The 23,271-nt window shown below is 47.5% G+C and overlaps 9 protein-coding genes across 10 annotated transcripts; 4 read left to right on the top strand and 5 right to left on the bottom strand.

Annotated features, from left to right (window-relative positions):
• Positions 1 to 6: 6 nt before the first annotated feature.
• CNBC1540 (hypothetical protein) lies at positions 7 to 1,709 on the bottom strand (the record flags this gene model as incomplete). The annotated part of the gene is made up of 6 exons (XM_771569.1): positions 7 to 141; positions 204 to 539; positions 595 to 724; positions 779 to 927; positions 977 to 1,068; positions 1,124 to 1,709. 6 exons carry the CDS (start codon positions 1,707 to 1,709, stop codon positions 7 to 9), a joined length of 1,428 nt encoding a protein of 475 aa, XP_776662.1.
• Positions 1,710 to 1,863: 154 nt separating this feature from the next.
• On the top strand, positions 1,864 to 3,876 carry CNBC1530 (hypothetical protein; the record flags this gene model as incomplete). 2 transcript variants are annotated; one of them, XM_771567.1, is made up of 9 exons in its annotated part: positions 1,864 to 1,990; positions 2,041 to 2,054; positions 2,120 to 2,305; positions 2,372 to 2,580; positions 2,637 to 3,219; positions 3,268 to 3,393; positions 3,443 to 3,529; positions 3,587 to 3,823; positions 3,874 to 3,876. In XM_771567.1, the coding sequence occupies 9 exons, from the start codon at positions 1,864 to 1,866 to the stop codon at positions 3,874 to 3,876; spliced, it is 1,572 nt and encodes a 523-aa protein (XP_776660.1). The 2 variants fall into 2 exon arrangements, with proteins under 2 accessions (XP_776660.1, XP_776661.1); XM_771568.1 differs by having other exon boundaries at positions 3,443 to 3,823.
• Positions 3,877 to 4,177: 301 nt separating this feature from the next.
• On the top strand, positions 4,178 to 6,476 carry CNBC1520 (hypothetical protein; the record flags this gene model as incomplete). The annotated part of the gene is made up of 13 exons (XM_771566.1): positions 4,178 to 4,277; positions 4,356 to 4,574; positions 4,631 to 4,637; positions 4,698 to 4,714; positions 4,773 to 4,829; positions 4,879 to 5,009; positions 5,066 to 5,538; positions 5,592 to 5,649; positions 5,698 to 5,887; positions 5,941 to 6,014; positions 6,070 to 6,140; positions 6,206 to 6,305; positions 6,375 to 6,476. 13 exons carry the CDS (start codon positions 4,178 to 4,180, stop codon positions 6,474 to 6,476), a joined length of 1,599 nt encoding a protein of 532 aa, XP_776659.1.
• A 612-nt stretch (positions 6,477 to 7,088) lies between these two features.
• Positions 7,089 to 9,794, top strand: CNBC1510 (hypothetical protein; the record flags this gene model as incomplete). The annotated part of the gene is made up of 5 exons (XM_771565.1): positions 7,089 to 7,168; positions 7,226 to 7,567; positions 7,631 to 7,807; positions 7,863 to 7,929; positions 7,983 to 9,794. The coding sequence occupies 5 exons, from the start codon at positions 7,089 to 7,091 to the stop codon at positions 9,792 to 9,794; spliced, it is 2,478 nt and encodes an 825-aa protein (XP_776658.1).
• Positions 9,795 to 9,998: 204 nt separating this feature from the next.
• Positions 9,999 to 12,534, bottom strand: CNBC1500 (hypothetical protein; the record flags this gene model as incomplete). Its single annotated transcript, XM_771564.1, has 11 exons — positions 9,999 to 10,196; positions 10,261 to 10,454; positions 10,510 to 10,598; positions 10,654 to 10,929; positions 10,990 to 10,999; positions 11,069 to 11,295; positions 11,353 to 11,533; positions 11,605 to 11,800; positions 11,866 to 12,036; positions 12,100 to 12,319; positions 12,377 to 12,534. The coding sequence occupies 11 exons, from the start codon at positions 12,532 to 12,534 to the stop codon at positions 9,999 to 10,001; spliced, it is 1,920 nt and encodes a 639-aa protein (XP_776657.1).
• A 2,092-nt stretch (positions 12,535 to 14,626) lies between these two features.
• On the top strand, positions 14,627 to 16,671 carry CNBC1490 (hypothetical protein; the record flags this gene model as incomplete). Its single annotated transcript, XM_771563.1, has 13 exons — positions 14,627 to 14,703; positions 14,767 to 14,899; positions 14,957 to 15,020; positions 15,082 to 15,083; positions 15,160 to 15,168; positions 15,234 to 15,294; positions 15,352 to 15,641; positions 15,714 to 15,786; positions 15,840 to 15,937; positions 16,009 to 16,035; positions 16,089 to 16,165; positions 16,220 to 16,299; positions 16,361 to 16,671. The coding sequence occupies 13 exons, from the start codon at positions 14,627 to 14,629 to the stop codon at positions 16,669 to 16,671; spliced, it is 1,302 nt and encodes a 433-aa protein (XP_776656.1).
• Positions 16,672 to 16,900: 229 nt separating this feature from the next.
• CNBC1480 (hypothetical protein) lies at positions 16,901 to 18,537 on the bottom strand (the record flags this gene model as incomplete). The annotated part of the gene is made up of 8 exons (XM_771562.1): positions 16,901 to 17,311; positions 17,366 to 17,515; positions 17,567 to 17,837; positions 17,892 to 17,903; positions 17,959 to 18,090; positions 18,175 to 18,362; positions 18,426 to 18,479; positions 18,529 to 18,537. The coding sequence occupies 8 exons, from the start codon at positions 18,535 to 18,537 to the stop codon at positions 16,901 to 16,903; spliced, it is 1,227 nt and encodes a 408-aa protein (XP_776655.1).
• Positions 18,538 to 19,545: 1,008 nt separating this feature from the next.
• Positions 19,546 to 19,974, bottom strand: CNBC1470 (hypothetical protein; the record flags this gene model as incomplete). Its single annotated transcript, XM_771561.1, has 4 exons — positions 19,546 to 19,577; positions 19,645 to 19,680; positions 19,735 to 19,819; positions 19,945 to 19,974. 4 exons carry the CDS (start codon positions 19,972 to 19,974, stop codon positions 19,546 to 19,548), a joined length of 183 nt encoding a protein of 60 aa, XP_776654.1.
• Positions 19,975 to 20,268: 294 nt separating this feature from the next.
• CNBC1460 (hypothetical protein) lies at positions 20,269 to 23,205 on the bottom strand (the record flags this gene model as incomplete). The annotated part of the gene is made up of 8 exons (XM_771560.1): positions 20,269 to 20,488; positions 20,541 to 20,775; positions 20,825 to 20,939; positions 20,991 to 21,144; positions 21,197 to 21,334; positions 21,385 to 22,132; positions 22,181 to 22,713; positions 22,766 to 23,205. 8 exons carry the CDS (start codon positions 23,203 to 23,205, stop codon positions 20,269 to 20,271), a joined length of 2,583 nt encoding a protein of 860 aa, XP_776653.1.
• Positions 23,206 to 23,271: the final 66 nt, after the last annotated feature.

The following is a 23,271-nucleotide window of genomic DNA, read 5'->3' as shown; positions in this document are numbered from 1 at the left end:
ACCCTTCTAATGCTTCTTCGTTTTGACTTGTCTAGCAAACCTGTTGAACTTTTTATTATCTTGCTGGATTCGGGAGACATGTTGCATCTCTTCGGCGTGATGATGCGTCTTGGGTTCAGGCGCAACAGTATATTGCACATCCTTTTTTGAGAGGGGCCATTAGCTCTAATCGCAATGATTTAAAGCGAAAACACCAAACTTACCTGAACAATCTGCAACCTAGCGCCCTTCCTATGCGCATTCTCTTCCAAAGCTTTCTTGACATCAAATCTCTTAAATTTCCTCTCCCCCGGACCTCGCTGGCTCTGACTGTAGCCACCTCCAGTACCACCACCGCCTTGCGACTGCTCAACCTCATTCTGACTCTCAATGTATCGTGATCGGTAGTTTGCTGGCCGCTTGATGATCGGCCGAGACCAAGCCTGGACGAGGGCGTCGGCTTGTCGATTGATAGCGGGCGTGACGCGCTTAGTCTTGGTATAGAAGAGGACGATGGGACCGAGACGGCATTCCTTCAAGGTGGTCGTGTCGAGGTCCATCTGTACTTTGGGTTAGTCGTCCGTCTCGTGGATATAACAGAAAGAACTGGCCCACCTTCGGAAGAACCTCAAAAATGGCCTTCTGAATACCAACACTAGGCAAGCTCTTGTCAGGCAAAGGCTCAAGCCATCTCTTGACAGCTTCGAGCACACCGTTATCAACGATCGACTGCCAAAGGGTCGTGCTGATTTCACTATTAGCCACCTGCCAGAATGAGCGACAGAGGACTACAACTTACTTTCTCAACACACCCATCACTTCGTCCAACATGGCAAGCTTGGCTGTACCGGGCATTTTGATCCTGTTGGCGGCCTCATCCTTGTCCGCCGCAGCGATCATTCGGTCTCGAAGTCGGGCGCAAATGTCGTCGTGATAAGAATCAACAATCTAAACATTAGGAGTTAGCATATGCCTTACTGCACAGGGGCACACCAACATCAACATCGTCGTCGCCCTTCTTCTTCCGTCTAATGGCCTTAGGCTTCTTGCCAATAGCATCTATTCTCTCCTCCAAAGCAAGGCGTCGCTCTGCCCGAGAATTAGCGGCGGTACATTCGGCTTTTGAGACTAAGGTGGAGCTCACGAGTGGCCTCATCAAGCACAGGTGCTTCATCTTCATCTTCTTCCTCTTGCCTCTGTCTTCTCCTTTCTGCCCTCTTCTTCTTCTTTCTCCTTCTCTCTCCCCCATCATCCTCATCCTCATCCTCATCCTCATCTTCATCCTCATCATCCCTTTTAGACTTTTTGAACTTGGGAATCTTGGCCGCACTCGTCGCAGTAGCGGGCACATACTTCTCTCCCTCATCCATTCTCACATCTTCATCGTCCGACAAATCCGAAGCCTCAGAACCTTGGTTACCGAACACTTCATTGTAAAGTTCATCTCGAGTTTCCTCCTGTTCCTCGGCTGTGGGCTGCTGTGACACCAGCTCCGCACCTTGATCTTGGTCCTCTTGGTCCTGCAGCCTCTCTTGCTCTGCAACCTGTTCCTGTTCTTGTTCTAACACCTGAGCCTCGGGCTGTTCATCGTCGTCCTGGTGGTCAGACTCGGGCTCTTCTTGCACTTCTGGCGTAGGCTCAACCGGTAAGTGCTCTTGCGCTTGCACCTCCTGGTGAAGGTCCTGCTCTCCTGTTTGATCGTGAATGGTGTCAAGGGCGGGAGAGGACATTTTGTGGCTTTGAAGGGATTTGTATACAGGATAGAGAAGAGATGCAGGCGATACGTCCTGTGAGTGTGGCGGATGCGTTTGGACGAGTTTTGTTAACATCTGCCAGGGTTAGTTTTTTGTTAAGTAAACCGTAATTTGAACTCTATCGTTCCACATGCGTTCGCGTCCTGCTTCCGCCCGTCTGCACAACATTCATACTCCTTCACTCTCTATACAGCCCACATCCCATCTTTTCTTTGTATACATCACAAAAATGGGCATAGTAAACAATATTGTGACGGGTGAGTACACAGCATCTCATTAGTGACTCACAGCTGATCCACTCTCACAGGCGTCACCCACCCCGTCAGTCTTCTCCCACCCAGGCTCATTTATAATGATCACTGACCCCAAAGCGTGACATTTTGCAGATGGAGCTTCGGGCCATTGTCAATTTTGCCATTTGGCACGACACTAGGGATATCACTGATACTGTCGAGCTGCCGACGACCCATTATGACCGACCGACCATGCGAAAATGCTGGGATTTCCTCGATTTGACCAGTAGGAGTTTTGCAAGGGTCATCAGGGAGCTGGAAGGAGAACTTGCCAGGACTGTAAGGCTTTTTCTCATTGCCTCTCTTTGGCAATCAACTGGGACTATCTTGGCTAACGATCTGCAGGTTTGTCTGTTCTATCTTGTGCTCCGTGCACTGGACACCGTCGAGGATGACATGACCATCCCCAACGATGTAAAGATTCCTCTTCTTCGCGCGATGCACACCAAGCTTTACGAGCCTGGATGGACATTCAAGGAGTCAAAGGAAAAGGACAAGATTGTCTTGGAGGAGTTCGACGCTATTCAAACAGAGTTTTCTTTGCTCGACCACAAGTACGTCCATAATGCCTGTAGGCTATTGGGGCGGGGAGCTGACCGCATCGGCTCAGGTACCAGACTGTCATTGCCGATATTTGCAAGAAGATGGGTGCTGGTATGGCCGACTTTGCCGCCCTTGCTACCCCCGGGAAACCTGTAGCTGAAATCAACTCCATTGCCGACTACGACCTTTACTGTCACTACGTCGCTGGTCTCGTCGGCGAAGGTCTTTCTGGTTTGTTCGCTGCCTCTGGCAAGGAACGCTCTTTTATCGCCGATCAACTTACTCTTTCCAACTCTATGGGCCTCCTTCTCCAGAAGACTAACATCTACCGTGACTTGCACGAGGACGTTATCGACGGCCGAGGCTTTTGGCCTCGGGCCATCTGGTCAAAGTATGGTTTCAACTCTATGAAGGAGTTGATTGACCCTGAAAGGGAGACTGAGGCAATGTGGGCAGCGAGCGAAATGGTGCTCGATGCGTTGAGACATGCTACGGACGCTTTGGACTACTTGACGCTGTTGAGGTGCCAGAGTGTGTTCAACTTCGTGGCGATCCCTGCTGTCATGGCCATTGCGACTTTGGAGAGGACATTCATGAACAAGAAGATCTTGAAAGAAAATGTGAAGATCAGGAAGGGAGAAACTCTCAGGGTATGTTAATTCTTTTTTTTTTGCTTTATGTCGGCTGACCAAACACAGCTGATCATGCGAGCAATGAACCCTCGTGACGTGTCTTACATTTTCCGAGAGTACGCCCGCAAGATTCACGCGAAAGTGCACAAAGACGACCCCAACCTCCTCAAACTTTCCATTGCTTGTGGCAAGGCAAGTTATTCGCTGTCTCGACCTTCCATTGTACTGACGATCAGGTTAGATTGAGCAATGGGCTGAACACCACTACCCCTCATTTATCCAGATCGGCAACGCCGCAGGCAATGGCGTCCAGTCTGCCATTGATCCCGTTAGTAACGATGCACGTGCAGCCTTATTCACGCGTCTCGCTAAGGAGGCACAAGAGGCTGCGATCAAGGCCCGTCAAGAAAAGTTCATGGCCGACCTTCGCGCCAAGGGGCTCATCAAGGAGAAGAGCGGTGAAACTGATGGTGATGAAGAGGCCAAGAAGCGATACGAGGCGATTCAAAATGAACAGGCCGTATCTTGGCTCATGATCATTGGTGTCATTGTCGGTATGTTGGCATTAATGGCTGCTATGGGAGGTATTGTTGTTTGGGTTATTCTGACAGTGTACGATGAGGTGAGTTGTTGTTCCCATGGGTTGGTTATTATGCTAACGATGACCAACAGTAATTGGGAAATTTGAAAGAAGATAATGGGTTGTGGATCTATATGTTTTATGGGATACCTCTATGCATGTCTTGAAGGTTTTGTACATGGTCAAAGTCGACGCTTGCTGCATTTATACCAATATAGTGCAATACTTTTAGCCGTAGACAAGTAGAATCGGCAACCGGGAAAATCGTTGTTCGGCGGTCGGCAATATCCGCGTTCCGTTTCGTCAAAAGTCGCTCGCTCTCAGCCCTACTTGCAACACCCGATTTACACCATTCGAAACATAGCCAGCAACGCCTAAAAACTGCAGCGAGATAATATGAGAAACGCTGCTGTGAAATTCGCCCTCCCCCGTCCCGGCATGCTGAGACAGCCAGCCCTCTCGCGCGCGCTCCTACAAGCCCCGTCTGTCATCTCAGGTTCGTCCGTCTCTGATATTGTCCACGCATGTCGAGAAGAGATGTCCGCTGAACTTCACTTCGTTACGTTTTATGTAGCTCGCACATACGCCTCTCCCTCCACAATCACCTCCCCAAAGCCGCCCAAGTTTGGTCAACCCCATGCAACTACTCACCCACATCTTGTTCGTCCTGGGGAGCTTACACCAGGCGTTCCTGGAGAAGAGTATGAACGACGGAGACGGCAGTTGATGGAGAGTCTTGGAGAAGGAGCAAAGGTTGTCTGTATGGGCGGGACTGTGAGATTGATGTCTCAGAGTAAGTCATTGAAATATAGCAGTTTCTTGCAAGTACTGAGCTCATCAATGAATTAGGTATTTTGTAAGTTATTGCTGACAGATTTGAACATATTTTGTTAGTCCTGGCTAACGAACTACTCAGTTACCGATTTAGACAATGTATGTTATCGGACATGTTAATCATCATTGGGCCTTACTGACTCAACATAATGCTCAGCAACGGACTTTTACTACCTTACTGGTTTCCATGAGCCTGACGCTACTGTGGTTTTGGGTTCGTCTTGTTGTCGCCTGTCCCTCTTCTAAGCTAATTCTCTAAACAGAGTCGAAGCCTTCATCTCCCAAAGGATACAAGTACACCTTGTTCGTGCCGCCCAAAGATCCTCATGACACATTGTGGGAAGGCGAGCGGGCTGGCCTTGAGGGTGCCACATCAATCTTCGGTGCTGACGAGGTATGTTTCAGTCTTTGAAACTTTTTAGCATTCCTGACCGACTGTTCTCCTTTTAGGCTCATTCTAACACGTCTCTTTCTTCTTTCCTCCCTGGTATACTCTCTTCAGGTACCATCTACGCATCTCTCCCTCCATCCCCCTCACCCTCACCTTCATCCCAACCTTTCCACCCTCCTTCACCTCGTCGTCGCTCATCGCTCCTCAAGCTATTCTCTCCCTCTACATCCTCTTCATCATCGACCTCCGAATTCCTTCCTTCTGACCCTCCACACCTTCTTCTCGCCGGTGCTCTCTCCTCTGAAAGAGCTACCCCGCTTGAAAGACATATCCAGAAATTCCGAATGGTCAAATCGCCTATAGAGATCCAACTGATGAAGAAGGCTGCTGATATCAGTAGTGCTGCGCATACCAAGGTGATGAGAGCCGCTAAAGTGGGAGGAAGGGAGGCAGAACTCGAGGCTGTTTTTGAATTTGAGTGTGCAATGAGAGGTAGTGAGAGGCAGGCATACGTTCCCGTTGTTGCTTCCGGGTCAGTCTAGCCTTTAAAAAGTGGGATTCACTCTGGCTAACTACAAATTTCAGGGCCAACGCCTTGGTTATACATTATACCAAGAACGACTGCACATTAGCTCAAGATGATGTAGATGCCCCTTTCCTTGCTGCGAGATATCAGTCTGACGTCTCTTAGATGGTTTTGATCGATGCTGGTTGCGAGTATCACATGTACACCTCCGACATTACCCGTACCTTCCCCGTGTCTGGCGTATTCACTGCACCCCAGCGCGATTTATACCAAGCCGTGTTGAATGCGCAAAAGGAGTGTATCAAGAGGTGTAGAGTGGATGACAGAGTCAACTTGAGCGAACTTCATAGAGCTAGTGAGTCACTGCAGGATTCAAAAAACGCAGTAATGAAAGCTGATACAGTGAAGGTTGTGGACTATTGCTGGAAGAGTTGAGGCAAATTGGATTCAAATTGAGTGTGGGAGACATTGAACGAACATTGGTGAGCTAAGCTGGTGACTTATCATGGGCGTCCTTTGCTGACCTTCTAACCTCAGTATCCTCACTTTTTATCACATCACCTAGGCTCTGACCTTCATGACTGTCCTACGAGAGACCGCAATGCTGTGTAAGTCCGATTTATTTCAGTTTCATCGAACACAGGACGGAATATCATGCTTACTCCATTTGTAGCTTGATTGAAGGAAATGTTATATCCATTGAGCCGGGCGTCTATGTACCTTTCGACAATAGATTCCCCAAACACTTCCACGGACAAGGGATCCGAATAGAAGTACGCTTATATTTCATGCGAAACTTTTCCTGTGGATGTACTAAACTGACTTGACAACTCGATATACAGGATGAGGTTGCATTCACCAGAAATGGGCCTCTTGTACTTTCAGCCAATGCTCCCAAGGAAATTGCCGATGTGGAGGGTGCTTGTCAAGGACTGTTGGAATAGATGTGAGAAAGGAGGTGAGGAAGGGCTCATGCGAAACTGACTGGGAAGGCATCTTATCATCTCTCTGAACCCGCAAAAGCATCTTTCTGGACTTACAGAGGAACATGCATTTGACTGACAAATAGCATAATCAGGGCTTATGGGCAAAGACTAGCCTCAATCTCCGCATAACATTGCGGAAGAATCGTCAAAGAGAGATATGGCCAAATTGATTGATACGATGCGATCCAGAAACACAAATAACATTCGCCTCTAAACAATTCGAAAATAGAGGGCAGATGCCCCCGACAAGCAAAACATTCACCTTTTGTCCAATGGTCCTTTCATGATCGTCTCGCGTATTGAACTTTTTGAGCCGTCAAAGGATGGCGATCCAGTGCAGTAATATTACGGCAACCCCATATACGATCGACATATAAGCCCTCTCTTTGTATTATCACAGTTGAATCCCGAAAATACTCTCAAAAATCAAGCCGACTGTTTGCCGAGTACATTGGAGTGCCAGGCATGCCCTTGACACCTCTGCGACGTGTTATCTACTGTCTTTACTGATATTCAACAATAACCCATTTGTACCTTCAATTTGATATGCGGCCCTTAGGTCTTCCATGGATGGGCGGAAACTTTCTGCGATTGGTTGCCGTCGTCTTTTTAGTTTGGTCTTTGATCGCCCAATTCATCGCAATTGCAAAGTAGGCTTGTTGCTTCTAACCTTCTTGGAACGACAGACTGCTGATGTCTTTCCACAGCGATCTGTCGGCCAAACTAAAGGCTCAGTCTACTAATGACACAGTATCGGATGATAGTACCGAATCAGAATCAGTTACAATCTCAGCCGAGGATGAACAGCTGCTTACAACGTCAAGCGTAGTCCAGTGGTCATTTACAACCAGCTCTACCACCGCCACATCATTTCTGGTGGTAGTGGCTACTGGAACAGTCATCACAAAAAGTAACGGATTGACTCCACAAGTGGGGGCCGTCAAGGATAATAATAATCTCAACAAACGGACAAATGAGAGTGATAGCCAGGAGCAAATTGAGGCCAACTATGGATTATCCGGGATCCCAAGGCAATCAGGGGGCACAGGGTAAGTTTGGTTTGGTCCCTGAACATTTTGAATGAGAGGATGTTTACCTGATGGATTGTAAAGTTTCGCAATCATCTCCCGTCTGGTTGTCGCCTGCACGTTAGTCTTCCTTATATTTGGACAGCTCGGCTGGCCCGAGATGTTGTTATACACATGGACACCTTGGTTGGGCCCGCAGAGTACACCGTTGTGGCTCGGATTAGCCCAGGCTATTGTTGGTATCGAAAACCTCCGTGTCTAGTGAGCCCAAGGAGAGTTTTGGGCAGTAGTTGTGGACGCTAATACTAAAAGCAAGTTCCAAAAGTGACGTCCTTATAGCGGCATGGGGTATATTCGTTATTGGGTCATTGAATATCATTTTGGTATCTAGGATCCTCATATCCTCAAATAACCTCAACTGATGGGTGATTCCTAGGGAGGCATCTTACTTTATCTTAGTCGCAATCTTCCCAAATTTCCCCCTCCGCCTCTGTATTTTAACATGTCTCAACGCCTCCTATTTTGGACCTCCTTACCCCCATGTTACCATCATCTTTTCGAACAGCAAGTCAATGAAGAAAAAACAGAAGGAGAAAACGCCGAACATGCTCATCCAGATGGGCATGAAATCGGGCTGGGTGAAGAGGACGAAGAGAAGGCGGTAGGGACCCAGATGCACCCATCGCAACGGCCTCAATGTCCAGTAGCACTTATTTCACTTCCTGGCTCTGAAGATAGGCCGGTTTATCAAGACGTGGCTCGAGGCGGGTATCCGACCTTTTCGGGAGGTGGGTTGGCGGACGCTGAGAGACATGTTCCTACTGGATTTTTGGAGAGAGCCAAAGATGGGAGGTTAATCAAATTCATCAGCGAGAACGGAGAGGAAGTGGGAAAGCCCAGACTCCCCAATGACGAACGCTACAGAAAGGAGAGAATGGTTACAGAGAAAACACGGATGGGACGTTCAAGGAAGCAGAAAGGGGAGGAGCAGAGCTTAGACCAGAACGGTTCCCTAGATCAGCTACCACCAATGAACCATTCAAAAAGGGTGTCTGTGCCTATGGTGAGCTCCGAGAAGGTCCAAGAAAGCGTCTCAACTGGAGATAAGGAAGACAGAGAGTCATCGAAGAGACCGGCATTGCCTAGATCCAGAAGTATTCAAAACCTTAGACTACAAACCGTCGACAAAGTACGAACAAATCTGCTGGTTGTTGAAAGCGATATGCAGAGTGACAGTTTGGATCCTAAACGTCAATCAAGCTTATCAAGTGTTTCGGGCCTGTCAGCGACTGAGGACTTAGGACCACAATTCCCTCTGCCTCCAGACCGACAAGCTTTGGGGAAATCTCATGCACAATTGGATTTATTACCAGGTTCTCTCGCATTGGCAGAGAAACCAACAATGGCACTGCATCTCAAAAGAGGTGCAGGTCCCATGAGAAGGCTCGCTCTTCCCAAGTCTCGCAGCGACAAAGCGAGGCCTCACATAGACAATAACAGGCAGAACCTTATAGCAAACTCTAAGGTAGATGAAGAGTCTCCAGCTTCTGCGCCTCCTCCTTCCCCAGCAGTCAAGGCATCTCTTACGCCTAAAATTCCACAGCGCAAACGTGCAATGACACTCAATTCTCAGTCAAATCTCCAACAGCCTCTTCGCTCATCCCTTGCGACGGTATTGCGCACCAACTCGGCCCGATCCGCCAAAAGCTCTAGACTGGCGAGGGGAGTCCGCTTTGTGGATAAAGTGGAAGAAAAGTCACCCTCTCCCCCCCTTACTGAGGGAACTCCGACCACTGCGGACAGCCAAGACGCCGGCGAGGAGGATGGTGAAGGCGGTAGTGAAATGGAGGTAGAGCTAGAAGATACCAGACGAAGCGTCAGAATTCTAGGTACAAATTTCCATCTGCCCTGGCTGACCGACGGGATGCCTAAGAAGGAATTGGCCCGACCTGAATCCTTTAATTCTACAACCACAGAGACAAATACAACCAGCGACTCCTTCGACCTCGAAATCGACAGCGAAGAATCCACTGCTGGAACACAAAGAGGAGACTGTAATAGGCTCGTGGGGGACATCAGCTATGGCAGAAGAAGATTGGACGAAAAGGCTGGCTTACCCAGATCAAGTAGGCCCAAGACGATGGCCATTCTAGGTGGAAGTTATTTTGATGGTAGGAGAGAGGTGAATCCGGCGCAGAAATCTTCAAGTCTGAGCGTCGATTCCAGATCGTTGAGGAAGATGTCGTAACATGTAAAGGTAATACTGTTTAAAATTGTGATTGTCAGTCATCAGTTAGGAGTGTCTCTTATATCTGAGGAAAAAAGCCTTTTTGCACCCCGCACTAATCAATAGAAGCAAACGGCAAGGAAGCATTAAGGTATCCATATGTAATGTACATCAGTCAAACAAAAAAAGGCCCGACACATTTTCTATAAAAATTAAAACCATTTCTTACTCCCTCTTCACCACCTTCTTAATCATTCCGAACTTGCCACCGGAAGCAGCCTTGATCTCTGCCTTCCTCCTGATCTCTGCCTCGATCTCTTCTTCGTCCAAATGTTCGGCACCGTACCAAACGACGGAGGCGAAACCAGCCAAGGCGGCAATGATACAGCCAGCCAAAGCTCCCTTGGCCTTGGTTGTCCAACCCTGAAGAATATCAGTTAGCAACAGAAGAAAGAAATGTCCAACCAGAAATATGGGGGAGACTCACCATGACAAGAGGGAAAGGTCCAACCGCTTCACCTTTGAAGTCGGTGGTAGAGTTCAAACCAACGACGTTACCGGTAGCGCTGTAGCCCCAGTACGCGCAATGGTCTTTCATGGTCTGCGGGATTTCTAATTTAGACTGAGAGTAGCTGGGATCGGTGATCATGATGACGGCCAGACCACTGTCCATGTGCCAATCTGGTTAATAATGAACGTCAACAGTTAATCCTCTACAAATCTACAGGACACTTACCGATGTGGCAGTGGAAAATCCAAGCGCCGGGGTTATCAGCCCTGAAGCGGATGTGGACAGAACCTCCAGGAGGAACCATGATAGTGTCACTAGTCATATTATTCAGCGACGTCCCGAGAGCGCATCGAACACTAATCAGCTCACCGTCTGGCCGGGTTCGATTGGTTCTCCAAGACAGGAGGGTTAATACTGCTGTCATTTGAAGTGACGTCGAAAGACTTGCCCATGATCTGGAACTCGTGACCGTGCAGGTGGAAGGGATGGTAGCCAGTATCCCAATTGACGATGACAAGCTCGATCATCTCGAGATGAGGCATCATCAAGGCGTGGGTTTGCTGACCATAGATACGAGTATCCCAAGCGTCGGTTCCCATGGAGAGTTGAGTGAAGAGACTGGGAGTGGTGGGCATGACATAGGTGCTGTTCCATATTGTCAGTGTTGAATCACTGGATCATCGTCATGGAGCGGGAATGACGTACACGTTGTTGACTGATTATGCCAAAACCAGCTTGGTATCAGTGTGCGCTTCTTTAAGCCGTCCGAACAAAAGTAACTCACAGGCAGCACGATTAGTTCCATCATCAAAAGTGTCAAAGTACGCTCCAAGCTCGTAGCTCACGTCAGCTTCGGCACTTCCCTTGGCTTGTAAAGGAACAAATCGGGTGTCGTCGAGAATAGGCCATGTGTCATCGGTGATGTTAAACATGTCCGCAGGTCCCAATGAAGCATCGTATTGGAGAGTGACCGAGTTATTGACTGCGAGAGTGTCAGGGACGGTATCATACCTAGACAATGAGAGTAAATATCCATGGTATATTGGCCAATAGGACAGAAAGGCTTACATGTCAGTGTCCTGGTAGAACATGATTGCGTAGTTGGCGTCAGTAGTGTTAAGAGCCTCAACCAAAACAGAGTATCGCTGAGCGACGGAGATGGTGAGGTTGGCGGACTGGTAAGGCTCAATATCGACGGCGTCAACCTCGATAATGTCGAAGGTATGACCACCCATGTAGATATGGAGCACTGTGGTCAACAGCAACACAGACCTTGATTAGCATTAAAGTTTACAGAGGCGGATGCTATATAACACTTACTGGACAAAGCGCTCATGTTGATGAAACGGATACGGTACTTCTTTCCAGGCTCGAAGGGGATAGCAGCATTGTTGTTGACATCGGCAGTAACATCCACTCCTTGGGCCACGTTACTGCTCAGATATTCGCCAGATGTGGTGTTCATAACGTAGAAAGTAACGGAATCAGGAACGGGCTCAGCGCCAGTAGGGTTAACCTATATCACATAAAGCGGTCAGCTCCTGAAATCCTGTGTCATTGAGATTAAATGACACGACTCACCCAGTTCAAAAAGTAGCTGGATACAAGGTAGGGACTAGTGTCGTGATACCAGTCACCCATGATGATAGTGAAGTCTTCGTCCCACGTGATATCCGTTCGCTCGTTGGTCTCATTAGGCATAATAATAAGAGGAGCTCTCAAGCCATCAACATATTGGCCTTTATAGTGACCCTGTTATTGACAAGAAGCATTGTCAGGTTTCCATTTCATGTCCCAGGCTATGTACACACTCACATGGATCCAATAAGTTCCCCACTGGTCATTAACAGGGATTTCATAGACAAGTGTCTCCCCTGGAGGAATAGGACATTGGGTGACTGCAGCGGCGCCATCGTAGTAATTGCTACCATTGAAATAATTGCCATGGGAGTGAAGAGTGGTTCCCACAGATTCAAGGCCGTTAAACGCATGAACGGTGAGAGTATCGCCTTGGTTTACAACGATCGGTGGTGGTCTATCAGACACAAACACTTCAACTCAGTCGAGTTGCAGAGATTGAAGAAACACTCACGGCCAAGTACCGTTAACACCAATGGCCTGAGTTTTGTTATGAAGCTGGTCCGGGTTGGCTGTGGCATAGGTAATATTCCAATACAGGTCATGAACAGCTGCCATGGCCACAGATGCAGCTGTTGCTGAGGCGAGGAACAAGGATGATAATCGAGGCATTATACAGGAGTGTGCTGCTCTCGGAAAGCTGGACTAAACAGCGATTATCAATTGGTCGCTAATGATGTTTGTTAAGAAGTGGTTCACACTTTGTCAAGGGTGAAGAAGCTTATACCTTGACTTTTTTGTCTTGTCTAGAAGTGAAGGAAAATGCCTCAAGAAAAAGCCAGACGCTAACCTGAAAAGAGATGTGCCAGCCGAAAATGAGCGAAACTGGGGGGCGAATCGTACCTGGGAGAGGGACAAAGGATTGCCGGATTAGGACGTGAAATACCAGTAACGAGCGGTGTCGAATACGGTACCATAATTATAAGGGTCGGTAGGAGGATAGGTCTCTCTAACTATCTGATTTCAAGAAACAGACTGACTGCTATGGAAATCTGTCGGCCGATAAGATCAACAGGGGAGATTGCGATATAGGAAATGGAGGCGAATTGTGGCAGGGTACGGAACTTGCTAGTTGCGGATGAGATGGAAGAGCGGATTCTATAAAAAGACAACTTAAGTCTCAAACTCAGGCACGAGAGAGGCACGAGAGGTGGGACTGACTCCTAAGTAACCTCCGAGCATCGAGACTCGAGACGAGTGCCCAAGCTTTCGTTTCAGCCCTCAGTGTTCGTTGGAACGATCGGCCCCGTACAGTACCAAAATGGAGTAGAGGAGAGACGGTTGCGGCCGAGTTGCACATGCATGCGCCTTTCAGAAGGAAGGCACTTCCCTCTATCACCCGAAATAGTAATAAAAAACATAACAACGCTTGCGTCGTCGGTCGTGCCGCAACACAAGGCCGCCTACTACAAGCGATCCCCCCCATTTCCTTTCCTAATCTGAGACCATATCTCTTGCCCAAAGCTCAGAAGATGTGCCATTCAAAATCTGTAGCGGCAGCACTGAATCAGCCCATAATAATTTAGCACTTCATCTCCGCCTCTATACACTATTATTTGTACGTTCGTCTGTATTATATGATGCTCATCTTCTAGATTCTCTTTGCTGACTTCGGGCATTTTCTCACAACGATGCTTTGCAGTACATATAGCAAAAAGCCAGAGACAGCTTCATTTCTCCATGCGCCACATCGCATCATCCTACCTCTTCCCTTTTTTCCCGTCTCTCGTCGAAATTACTGCAATGCCAGTTGCGAGATCTCTTTCAAATCGGATATCAGATAACAATCCGTTTCATTTTTTTATCAAGATTTATTTATTATAAGGTGCGTGTCGTGTGGTCACCCTGAATGCTGACTTCATTCTTCTTACGCGACGGTTCAATCACTTGGCCTGGAAAACTTAATTTAGTGCAGTCGCGGTAAGACCGTTGCTAGTAGCGAGACTATCTATAGATTCTTGTTCTTTGCTTTCGATCTCGTCTAAACTGCCTTTTCTTCGAGTTGAAAATTCCGACGCTTGAAGCTTGATGGTCAGTGCATTCATTCTGCAGCCGGAACACATTGACTTCCCCTAGCCAACGAACCTAGATTGAGGTGTCATACTGCATGTACCATTACTACTAATTACTGGCTGTACAACGCTCTTCATTTTGCAGTAATGCTGTATCTGTATTGAGCCCAAGGCACATGGTAAGCCCAAAATAGAACAGAGTCCCTGTTATCATGTTTTGTCTTATCTCGGCTCCTAACTAGTGTCTTTCCAAAATTCGACGGCCGACAGCCTATATTAGTAGCGCAAATACAACTCGCAGATCCTGACCAATTAAGGCTTGTAAAACGGGTACCTGTCTACAAGGGTACAATCTCTTTCCAGCTCTTCAACTCCGTCCGAATTGTCCGATCCTCATTTTTTTCTATGGGTATTTTGACCGTTTCGATGGTGGGATGAGTGATGGGACATGGGAACATAGAACACGGAAGAAGGAGGTCCTTCGCAGCGGCGACCCGTAATCAGGTCTGCCTACTACAAAAAGTTGGTGATTTTTCGGGTAGAAAGAGCCGACAAAAATAAGAGAGCATATAATACGTACTAAATAGTAGCATCCTGGACCATCATCTTACTCTTCTATTATCACCCTAAGAGTCTGTGACTTTCATTCAGTGTTCTTTGTTTTTTGACTCTACTGCCGCCAAACTTTCACCATGGCGAAGGACCTGTTCTCGGTCACCATCTTCTTCATCGTCTTCCGTGAGACGGTCGAGGCGGCCATCATCGTTTCGTAAGTCTCTTCTTCAGGACTGGTCCGCAGGAAGCGCTGAGTGAGCAACGCTCTTGCGTAAAGGGTTTTGCTGTCCTTCGTGGAACAGCTTATGGCCTCTGGAGGCCCCAAGAAAGATGATGCCCAAGTTCAACATCTTTCAGAGGAAGAGGAAATAAAGAAAACGAAACGAATCCTTCGGCGAATGCGTATTCAAGTCAGTGCATTATTCCATCTATCTTTCCAAGTGATAGACTCTGAGACAGTTGTGTAGATTTGGGCGGGTACTTTGACTGGTTTCATTATTGCCGTTGCTGTCGGCGCTGCTTTTATTGCTGGTGAGTCACTATTTATTTGACGATTGATAACCAACTGTACTGATGTTGATTATCGCAATAGTCGTAAGTCCTGGAACAAATTATCGTTATTTCTAGAAATACGCTGTTAATATCTTCCATCTTGGTTCTCGTGCTATAGTGGTATACTGTACGTGTATCCAACTTGAAGAACTGTGAAGGGTTCGCTGGCTAATACTTTGTGATTTATAATAGACTCTGACAGACTTGTGGGCCAACACAGAAGAATTATGGGAGGGTATTTTCAGTCTTATTGGTGCGTTGTTGCGTGAACCTCCTCTTCAGATAGCTGATAATGGGCCTGTTTCCATAGCTTGCATCATCATCTACGTCATGGGTCTCACCTTTTTGAAGATGGACCAATCTCGTGTCAAATGGCGTATCAAGCTTTCCGAAGCTTTCGCTCACCGTGCCGGCAAGGCCCTCTTCAGTTTCGGCGGCAATAAGGAAGATGGCGAGCCTGACAGGCCACTCACCGAGGAGGAACTTGCCGAAGAGCAAGCCATGAAGAAGAAGGCTCGAAGTGGAAAGTATGCCATCTTCTTCCTGCCTTTCATCACTGTGATACGAGAGGGTTTGGAGGCTATTGTCTTCGTTGGTGGTGTAAGTTGAGACCGCTTACTCCCCACTGCCTTTGGTGTATTGAGAGCCTCTGACGTTGAATTTGTCCCGCAGGTTTCTTTGGGTCAAGATGGTGCCTCTATCCCTATTGCTGCGATCGTCGGTCTCATCGCCGGTATCTTCGTTGGTAAGCTAAATATGTTCATCGTGTCATTATTACGCGGCTCATCTATCGATAAGGTTGGTGTATCTACCGCACTGGCTCTACTCTGGCCCTTCACTGGTTCTTGATTGTTTCTACTTGCTTCTTGTTCCTCATTGGTTCGGGATTATTCAGCGTAAGCGTCTGCTGCACTATCGCCTCAGATAATCAGGGACTAACCAAAGGGGTTGTATTTTGACATGACAGAAAGGTGTTTACGATTTCGAATACTACGTAAGCGCCCGCATATACATCTGTAATTCCTCTTTGCTTACCCTTTTCGTTAGCGATTCTCTTCTGCTGTCGGTGGTGATGTCGCTGAGTCCGGTAACGGCCCCGGTTCATTCCAGGTTGCTGGTAACGTGTAAGCATGCTTAAGTGATCCATTAGAGTCTATCATTGACTGATATCACCGTAGCTGGCATCTTGAGTACGGAAATCCCGAGCCGGGAGCTGTCGGCACCAACGGTGGTTGGCAGATTTTCAATGCCATTTTGGGTAAGTTATTCAAAATAATTTGTACATATCGAGTTCCGAACTGATCCTTCCCCATGCTAAGGTTGGAACAACACTGCTTCTCTCGGATCTATCCTCTCTTACTGTTTCTATTGGATTGCGGTTATCGTTGGTTTGGCTGTCATGAAGTGGCACGAAGGTCGTTTTACAATCTTTGGTCGAGGCTCTAAGGCCCATGGCCGTATCCAAGCAAGAGCTGAAATAAAGAGGGCTGCCGAGGGTCAAGTTTCAGAAGGATCTGAGAAGGACGAAGGCGCTTCTGAGGAGGGCACCGCTCGCGACACAACGCATCTCAATAAGAATGGGGATTCTCCTGAGGACTCTCTCACTCCCATGATTGAGAATAGCCTTTGATTTGGAAATTATGCTACATTGCTTTCGTGATGCACTTCGTATAGATATGGTTTCGGTATTATATTGGTGGGTTATTGATCGCATGTAGCCTTATGCGGATCATTTCCATATCTTCCCACTTTCTTTAAGGTCATGATGCTCAATTTTGAGCACATTCCTCTGTTGATGTTTATTACAACAATATCACTGGTGATACATACCGATTCTAATCCCACTGGACAAATCCGGATCATGCCGCTGGCTGCTCCCACCAACTTTCACCTCCAGTAAAAGTCGATATTTCCCCCCTGCCAGCCTTCCTGCGACTGGTTCCATCCCCTCTCCCATTCTCATCCACCCTTTGCCCATTCCTCCTCACAATGACATCTAAACCACTACTGATCCCTTTTCTCCCACCACCAGGGAACTGTTGGCGGCCACCGCCATTACCACTTTTCTTCCTATTCTTCCGCTTGCTTTCTCCCGCAGTTTCTTCTCCATCCTCAGCTTCTTTTTCATCATGCCCACGCTTGCCTAGGACATGCTCAGGTTTGTTGACGGAAGAAATACTCCGGTATGCCTCTGTTTGACGCCAGACAGACCGTTCCCATTCTTTTTTGTGTAGTCGGTATAAGGCCATGGCCACTCGTGCATCAACGACCTAGTGGGAGGGGATGTAAGGGCCTGTAGAAGAGGCGCAATTAAAACGGCTTACAGAACTATGAGCTCCTGTCTGAATCTGAACTCCAAGCAGTAACTCTGACAGTTTCTTCAAGCCTGGTCTCTTATTTTTGGCAATTTCTTGCAGGGGCTTATATTTTTGAGTGTCTCTAGTGAGGGGCCCAGGATGAGTCAACATCAAGACCTATTGCTTTTAAGTCAGCTTTCGCCTCTTTCCTTAGCAATCATTACATACCTTCAGATCATTATCTATAGCATGCCCAATCAAGATCTTATCATGCAGTAGATTTGCCACCTGCTTATTTACCTCATCAAACTGCGGCGCTCCCAACAAATCGGACTGCTTGACTCCAGAGATCCATGTACGGTAATCGGTAACGGGTTCACGGGGTTGCACAAATGTATCCAGAATGACCGCGCCGTGATAATTGACAATGGAGACTCGGGCGAGGGTGTTTTCCATGCCATTGGGTCCGACACCAACCATTTCACAATCGATGGCGAGGCTTATCAACGGTTAGCAAAAGAAATATAAGGGTATTTGTTTTGTCACGGCTCACTATTGTCCTGGCCTGAGCGATATACGTTAATAAGTATACCACGCAATACGCACTGAAAACCGCTTACTCTTTTTGACTTTCTGACAAAAGGTGATTGCCCAGGACCATATGTCTAAGCTCGTGCAATAACGGAGAATCCGAAAATGCCTCTAAAAGGATACATGGTTCATTGGAGATGACTTTCCCTTTCCTCAACTGGCTTATAGTCGGTGATGGCAGTCGTTCGCTTATACCCAGTACCTCAAATCAGCAAAGACTCCAGTCAGCCCAGCGAAAACCTTACGATACAGTCGTTTTGGCCGTGGAAGCAACCTCGACTCGTCCCATGTATTGCCCGACCCCCTGAGAATGCTTACTCTTGCGTTGTATTCTGGAGGAGCTCCTGAGGCTGCTCGATGGACTTTGAGAGCTCCGCGAATTGTGGGCTTTGGAATTTGACACATCTTTTTCCTTGGTAATGGTGGATAAGGTCTTTATCGTGACCGTCAGTATATGTATATCTGAGACATAATACGGAAGAAGCTTCATACGTACACTCTGTAGCTGAAGCCAGTTAGAGCTCGCGACGGTTTGCCCTGGAGCTTTCTTCTAAGTTATTATTAGTCAAATCTGACTTGAGTGTCATGATTGTGCTTACCTTGTCCATCTTACGAGATAACCTGTTGTTTTTGACCGCTGTGAATTACACAGCTGTATACAGACTACAGATTACAGGCTGAACGACAGCTGAAATCTTATCACAAGCAACCCAAAGTCAATCAATCAATAATTATTCCCCCTCCACTATGCAACAAAGTCACGTGATTATAACCTCGTTTTCTACCGGCCAAAACTGGATATGGCAACTGCAAGTTCATAACGACTATTACAACGATGTAATGGTTCATACATATACAATTTACAATTTCCGATGTAGCCTTTTGTGGTTAAATTCGCATACGAAAGCCGCCATAGACTACACTCCTTATTACAGCCCTTCCCTTCGAATCTTCGTGACACGCTCACCGCAACCACAAACGGGTCCTTAATTAATTATTAATAATGATCCAGCCATATGACCCCTACCGTCAGTTATGATGTAGTTTTTATTCAGCTGTATCATTCAATCACGACATTGAATCCCCATCGTTATGTATGCGCAGTTTTACCTCGTTAACGAAGAACACCTTGAACTGGCTGATCCCCTTGACTGACAGCTGATATGTTGCACAATACTTATTAAGTAGGGCAATTTTATTAGAAGACAAAATTTTGTGTCTGAGTTTACGCGCCCATAGCGAGTAGAGTTTGCCGTTGAAGAGCCATCCAAAACGAGTAGAACGACACACTCAAGGTGAGTATGATAAGTGACAAAATGACCAGACGTTGTGAACCATAACGTGATCGAGTGCCGGCGATAAGCTGAAGGATGTTTCGGGCTTGAGAAGGTTGAAGAGGTTAGTTCAAGCTGAATAGGTCGTAAATGGATGCTGATGTAATCCCAGATAGCTTCGCCGACCAAGATGCACATTTCGAAGCCACCCTTCCATAAATTAGCATCTTGTCCTCCAGCCTGCATACGATTCCTTTTGGCGATCTGTACGTTCTTATGATGCAGCATGGTCCCAAAACATAGCAATTCTTCAATTTCGCTGCATCATCATATGATCCCCATCTAGTGGGCGTTCTGCTTGGCTTTGGAAGCAGCTATTAATTGCAATCGTCAATTATCGGTACAAGTGACATTCGGGCTTTCAATTCATGTCTAACTTACCAAAAGGGTTCTTGGGGTCCTTAAGGGCGTCAGGGGCTACATGAACGGTCATCAACTCCACTTTCAACAACGCTAAAAAAGAGGACGTACTACTGACGGCCTTCTCCTGGACAGCCCAGATACCGGCGGTGGTGATGACGGCGGAAATCATGAAGGGCCAGAGAGGCTTAACGACCTAAATATACCAACAGCATAACGCATCAGCATCCTATTCTCTTGCTTTCCAGGTAATGAAGAGTCAACAAGATGGGAAACAAGGCGTCGGAGGATACGGCCGAAGGGATGGTGAAGGAAACATACAGGAGTGGGCCAAGCGCGGAGACCGAACATGTTTATTTTGTCTGCTTGTGGTCAGCGAGGAGGGGTTGTTTGTGGCGAGTGTGGCTCACGAGATGTGGGTGCGAGGATAGAGTTGAGGTATCTTTGTACGGATCACAGCCGACAGATGGCACCCCGCCAGGACGCAGGGAAGACGAAGTTCGGAAATACGCGGCCATTACGTCCCCTACTGAGTGTGGCACTTTCATCATCTCTTACCTCGTCTTCTTTGAAGTTTCAGAAAAAGATATATGCATAGGCGAGATGTACACGGAATCAAGCTTTCAACGCATGTCGTATAAATAGTTAAGGACCCGCAACAAAAGGATGCAACAGGGCATCCCTCGGAGTCAATCTTTTAGCAGGGTCCAACTGCAAACATTTGTCCAACAGATCTACCAGACTCAGAAGCTGCTTCAACTCATCGTCTTTCATCTTCAGCTGAACAGACGACGGGGGAACGAGACGGGACCGAAGATCTTTTGAAGCCGAGTTGATGACCATTGTCTTGGCGACATCCTGAGGCCTGCGTAAGTATCCTTTTCATATCGCCCGCAGAAAGATTTAAACTCGCCTGCCCTGTTATCTTGTCCTTCTCTATACTGATAAAGTTCAACGACTCATCAAAGTGCATTGTACCGAAAGCTGCTTTTTTAATCATTCGATGGTTGATCTTACCCTTAAGCTCCATCATGAGTAACAACATATGGTTGTTGGACCTGCCGGGAAAGAGGATCTTGCCGGTGTAAAGCTCGTATAGGGTACAGCCGATGGACCACATGTCAATCGCTGTATCATAGGGAAGACCAAGAACTGTTTGATATTAGATTTGAAGCGACTTGAATAAACAAACAGTACACACTAATTTCAGGAGCACGGTAGAATCGGGAGACGAGGTAAGGGGTGATTTCTCCTTCTGTAATCTCAGCCGCAGAACCCAAATCGCAGACCTTCAATGTCGTCTTGTTTTCCGTGACCTAAAATTTCCATTAGAATCACGCTGAGCTCCAACTGACATCAGTACTCACCAAAATGTTATCAGGCTTCACATCAGCATGTACAATCCCACATTTACGCATAAGCGACAAAGCAAGGAACAATTGATGTGCGTATGCTCGAACCGCACGCATGTTGAGACCGACGTCTTTACCAAAGCGTTTGATTACGTCCCGCAAATTCATGCTAACGTAGAGTTAGCACTTTGCCGGTATCTGACATAGATAAATGGCCCTACCTGAGACTCTCGGTGACGATACAGAGATGCCCTCGATGCTCAAATGTGCGTTCGAGACGTAGGATATGCTTCTTATCTTCTGGGTCGGCGTCATTGAGTTTTTGGAGGATTTGGGATTCTTTCCGTCCAGATATGTACCTATTTATTCATTAACTTCGTGGCAGAATAGACACACGCGAGATACTCACATGCTCTCTTGACTCCTAACGACTTTGATAGCCACCTCCTTCCCCACCACATCTTGCCTCCTCTCCTGTCCAAATGCCTTCAGAACTTTGGCCTTCACTACCGCCGAAAACATTCCTTTGCCGAGGGTGATCGTCACCTGATACCTCCCATTATCCAAAATCTCTCCTGGAGTAATCCTGTAGTACCCATCCGAGTCATCAACATTGTCCACGACTTCCGGTGCAATTGTGCTAGCGGGTTTCTTAATGATATCCTGTTTAGCCCCTTCCCCGCCATTCTTCAATCGTCGTACGACAACCTTCTTCATCTTCTTTTCTTTTTCTTCACCCCCAAAGGCTGCAAACATATCAAACTCGTCGTCTTCGTCATCTTCTACCTCGATCTCCACTTCTTCATACTCGTCCTCCTTTGGCTCATCATCCTCCACGAGAACGGGTTCACCAACGCCCTCAGCAATCTCCTTAGCTTGGGAATTGATTATCCCCAAATCCTTCTGACGCTTGGAATGATCAACTAAACCTTCGCGCGTGGGATCATAGTCAGCAGCTGAAACCGTCATGTCCGCACCCACACCCTCAACCTTAGTCTCTATAGGAATGGTGACATCATTAGTAGTAGATGCTTGCTTGGAGAGGTCGAAATCTCGGCCCAGAGGGGTAGAAGCAAGAGAAGGCTCGTGGGTAGGGATCGGAGTTGGGTTGGAAGAGCTTGTACCGAGCTGTTTCAGGAGTGGCGTAGCACCTTGATCTAGAAAGTCAACAGGTTTGGCAAAATGATCCGACAGATATCACTCACCGGTAGCAGTCGTTCTGCCGCTTTGTATCCCAGTTTGCCAGCCTGTCCGAGTACCTCCGCTCGTGACACTCTCCATCCCTGGTCCACCAGTTACATCGTTTATAGCAATCTTGGGACTGACAGGGACAGAGGTCTTACCACCAGTAGTCTTGAATTTCGCCATGATCTCTTCTCGCTTCCTCTTACGTTCTTCAAGCAGCTTAGCGGGATCTTGCTCCTCTTCAACAACAATAGGCTCTGGATCAACGGGAAGGTCGATTGCTTTAGATGGGGCAGGCCCCGTTTCAGATTTTTCAGGTTCAGCGTCAAAGAAGCGACTCATTGACGACTTCTGATGACTTTCGACTCGAACCGGGCTCCTTGGAGAAGGCTTAAAGCCAGGCGATGGAGCTGCCAATTTACCCATTGGGATCCCTTGCGGTGAGTTTAATGGCCTCGATGATGTCCTTTGGGGAGGTCTAGATGGCGGGGGGCTGAGCGGCCGCGAAGATCCTAGTTGGCCAGATTGAGTTGTTGGAGGCGACCTACGGGACCTATGTATAGATGAGCATCTCAATATCCCTCAGGAAAGGGATAAAAACCCACTCGGCTCTCTCTCTCTCTTTGTACCTTACATCTCGCCTGTAATCATTGCGATCGTCCCTATGACGATCATTTCGGTCACCATATCGTCGAGAATAATCTCCCTTCACGGGCTCACGTTCACGATAATCCTTTCGGTCCCTTTGACCAGAGCGATGCTCGCCATTTCCCTGCCTTTTCTCATTGTATCTTTCACCGCGCCTGTCATCGTAAGATCCCCGTCTGTCCCCATACTGTCGCTCTCTATCGTAGTTTCGCTCAGAACCTCTCGGCCTCTCTCGGTCCCGTTCCCTCTCACGACCATGCTCTCCCCTAGGTGAATCATCCAGGAAAGCCTCTCTCCAGTCCCTTGGCTTCTTCCTATCACTTCCTTGGGATTTATCGCTCCTTCCGCTTGCCGAGAAGGCGTCGTCGTGATAATGACGTTTGATACCTGAAGACATTGGCAAAGGCAAATAGGAGCAAGTGTGAGAACTCGTTTCTTTTTTAAATATGAGAGGTGTTACTAG

The sequence above is a fragment of the Cryptococcus neoformans genome, chromosome 3, assembly GCF_000149385.1.
Source record: "Cryptococcus neoformans var. neoformans B-3501A chromosome 3, whole genome shotgun sequence".
NCBI classification, from domain to species: Eukaryota; Fungi; Basidiomycota; class Tremellomycetes; order Tremellales; family Cryptococcaceae; genus Cryptococcus; species Cryptococcus deneoformans.
The sequence above is the reverse complement of the archived record's forward strand: the minus strand, read 5'-3'. Positions and strand labels throughout refer to the sequence as shown.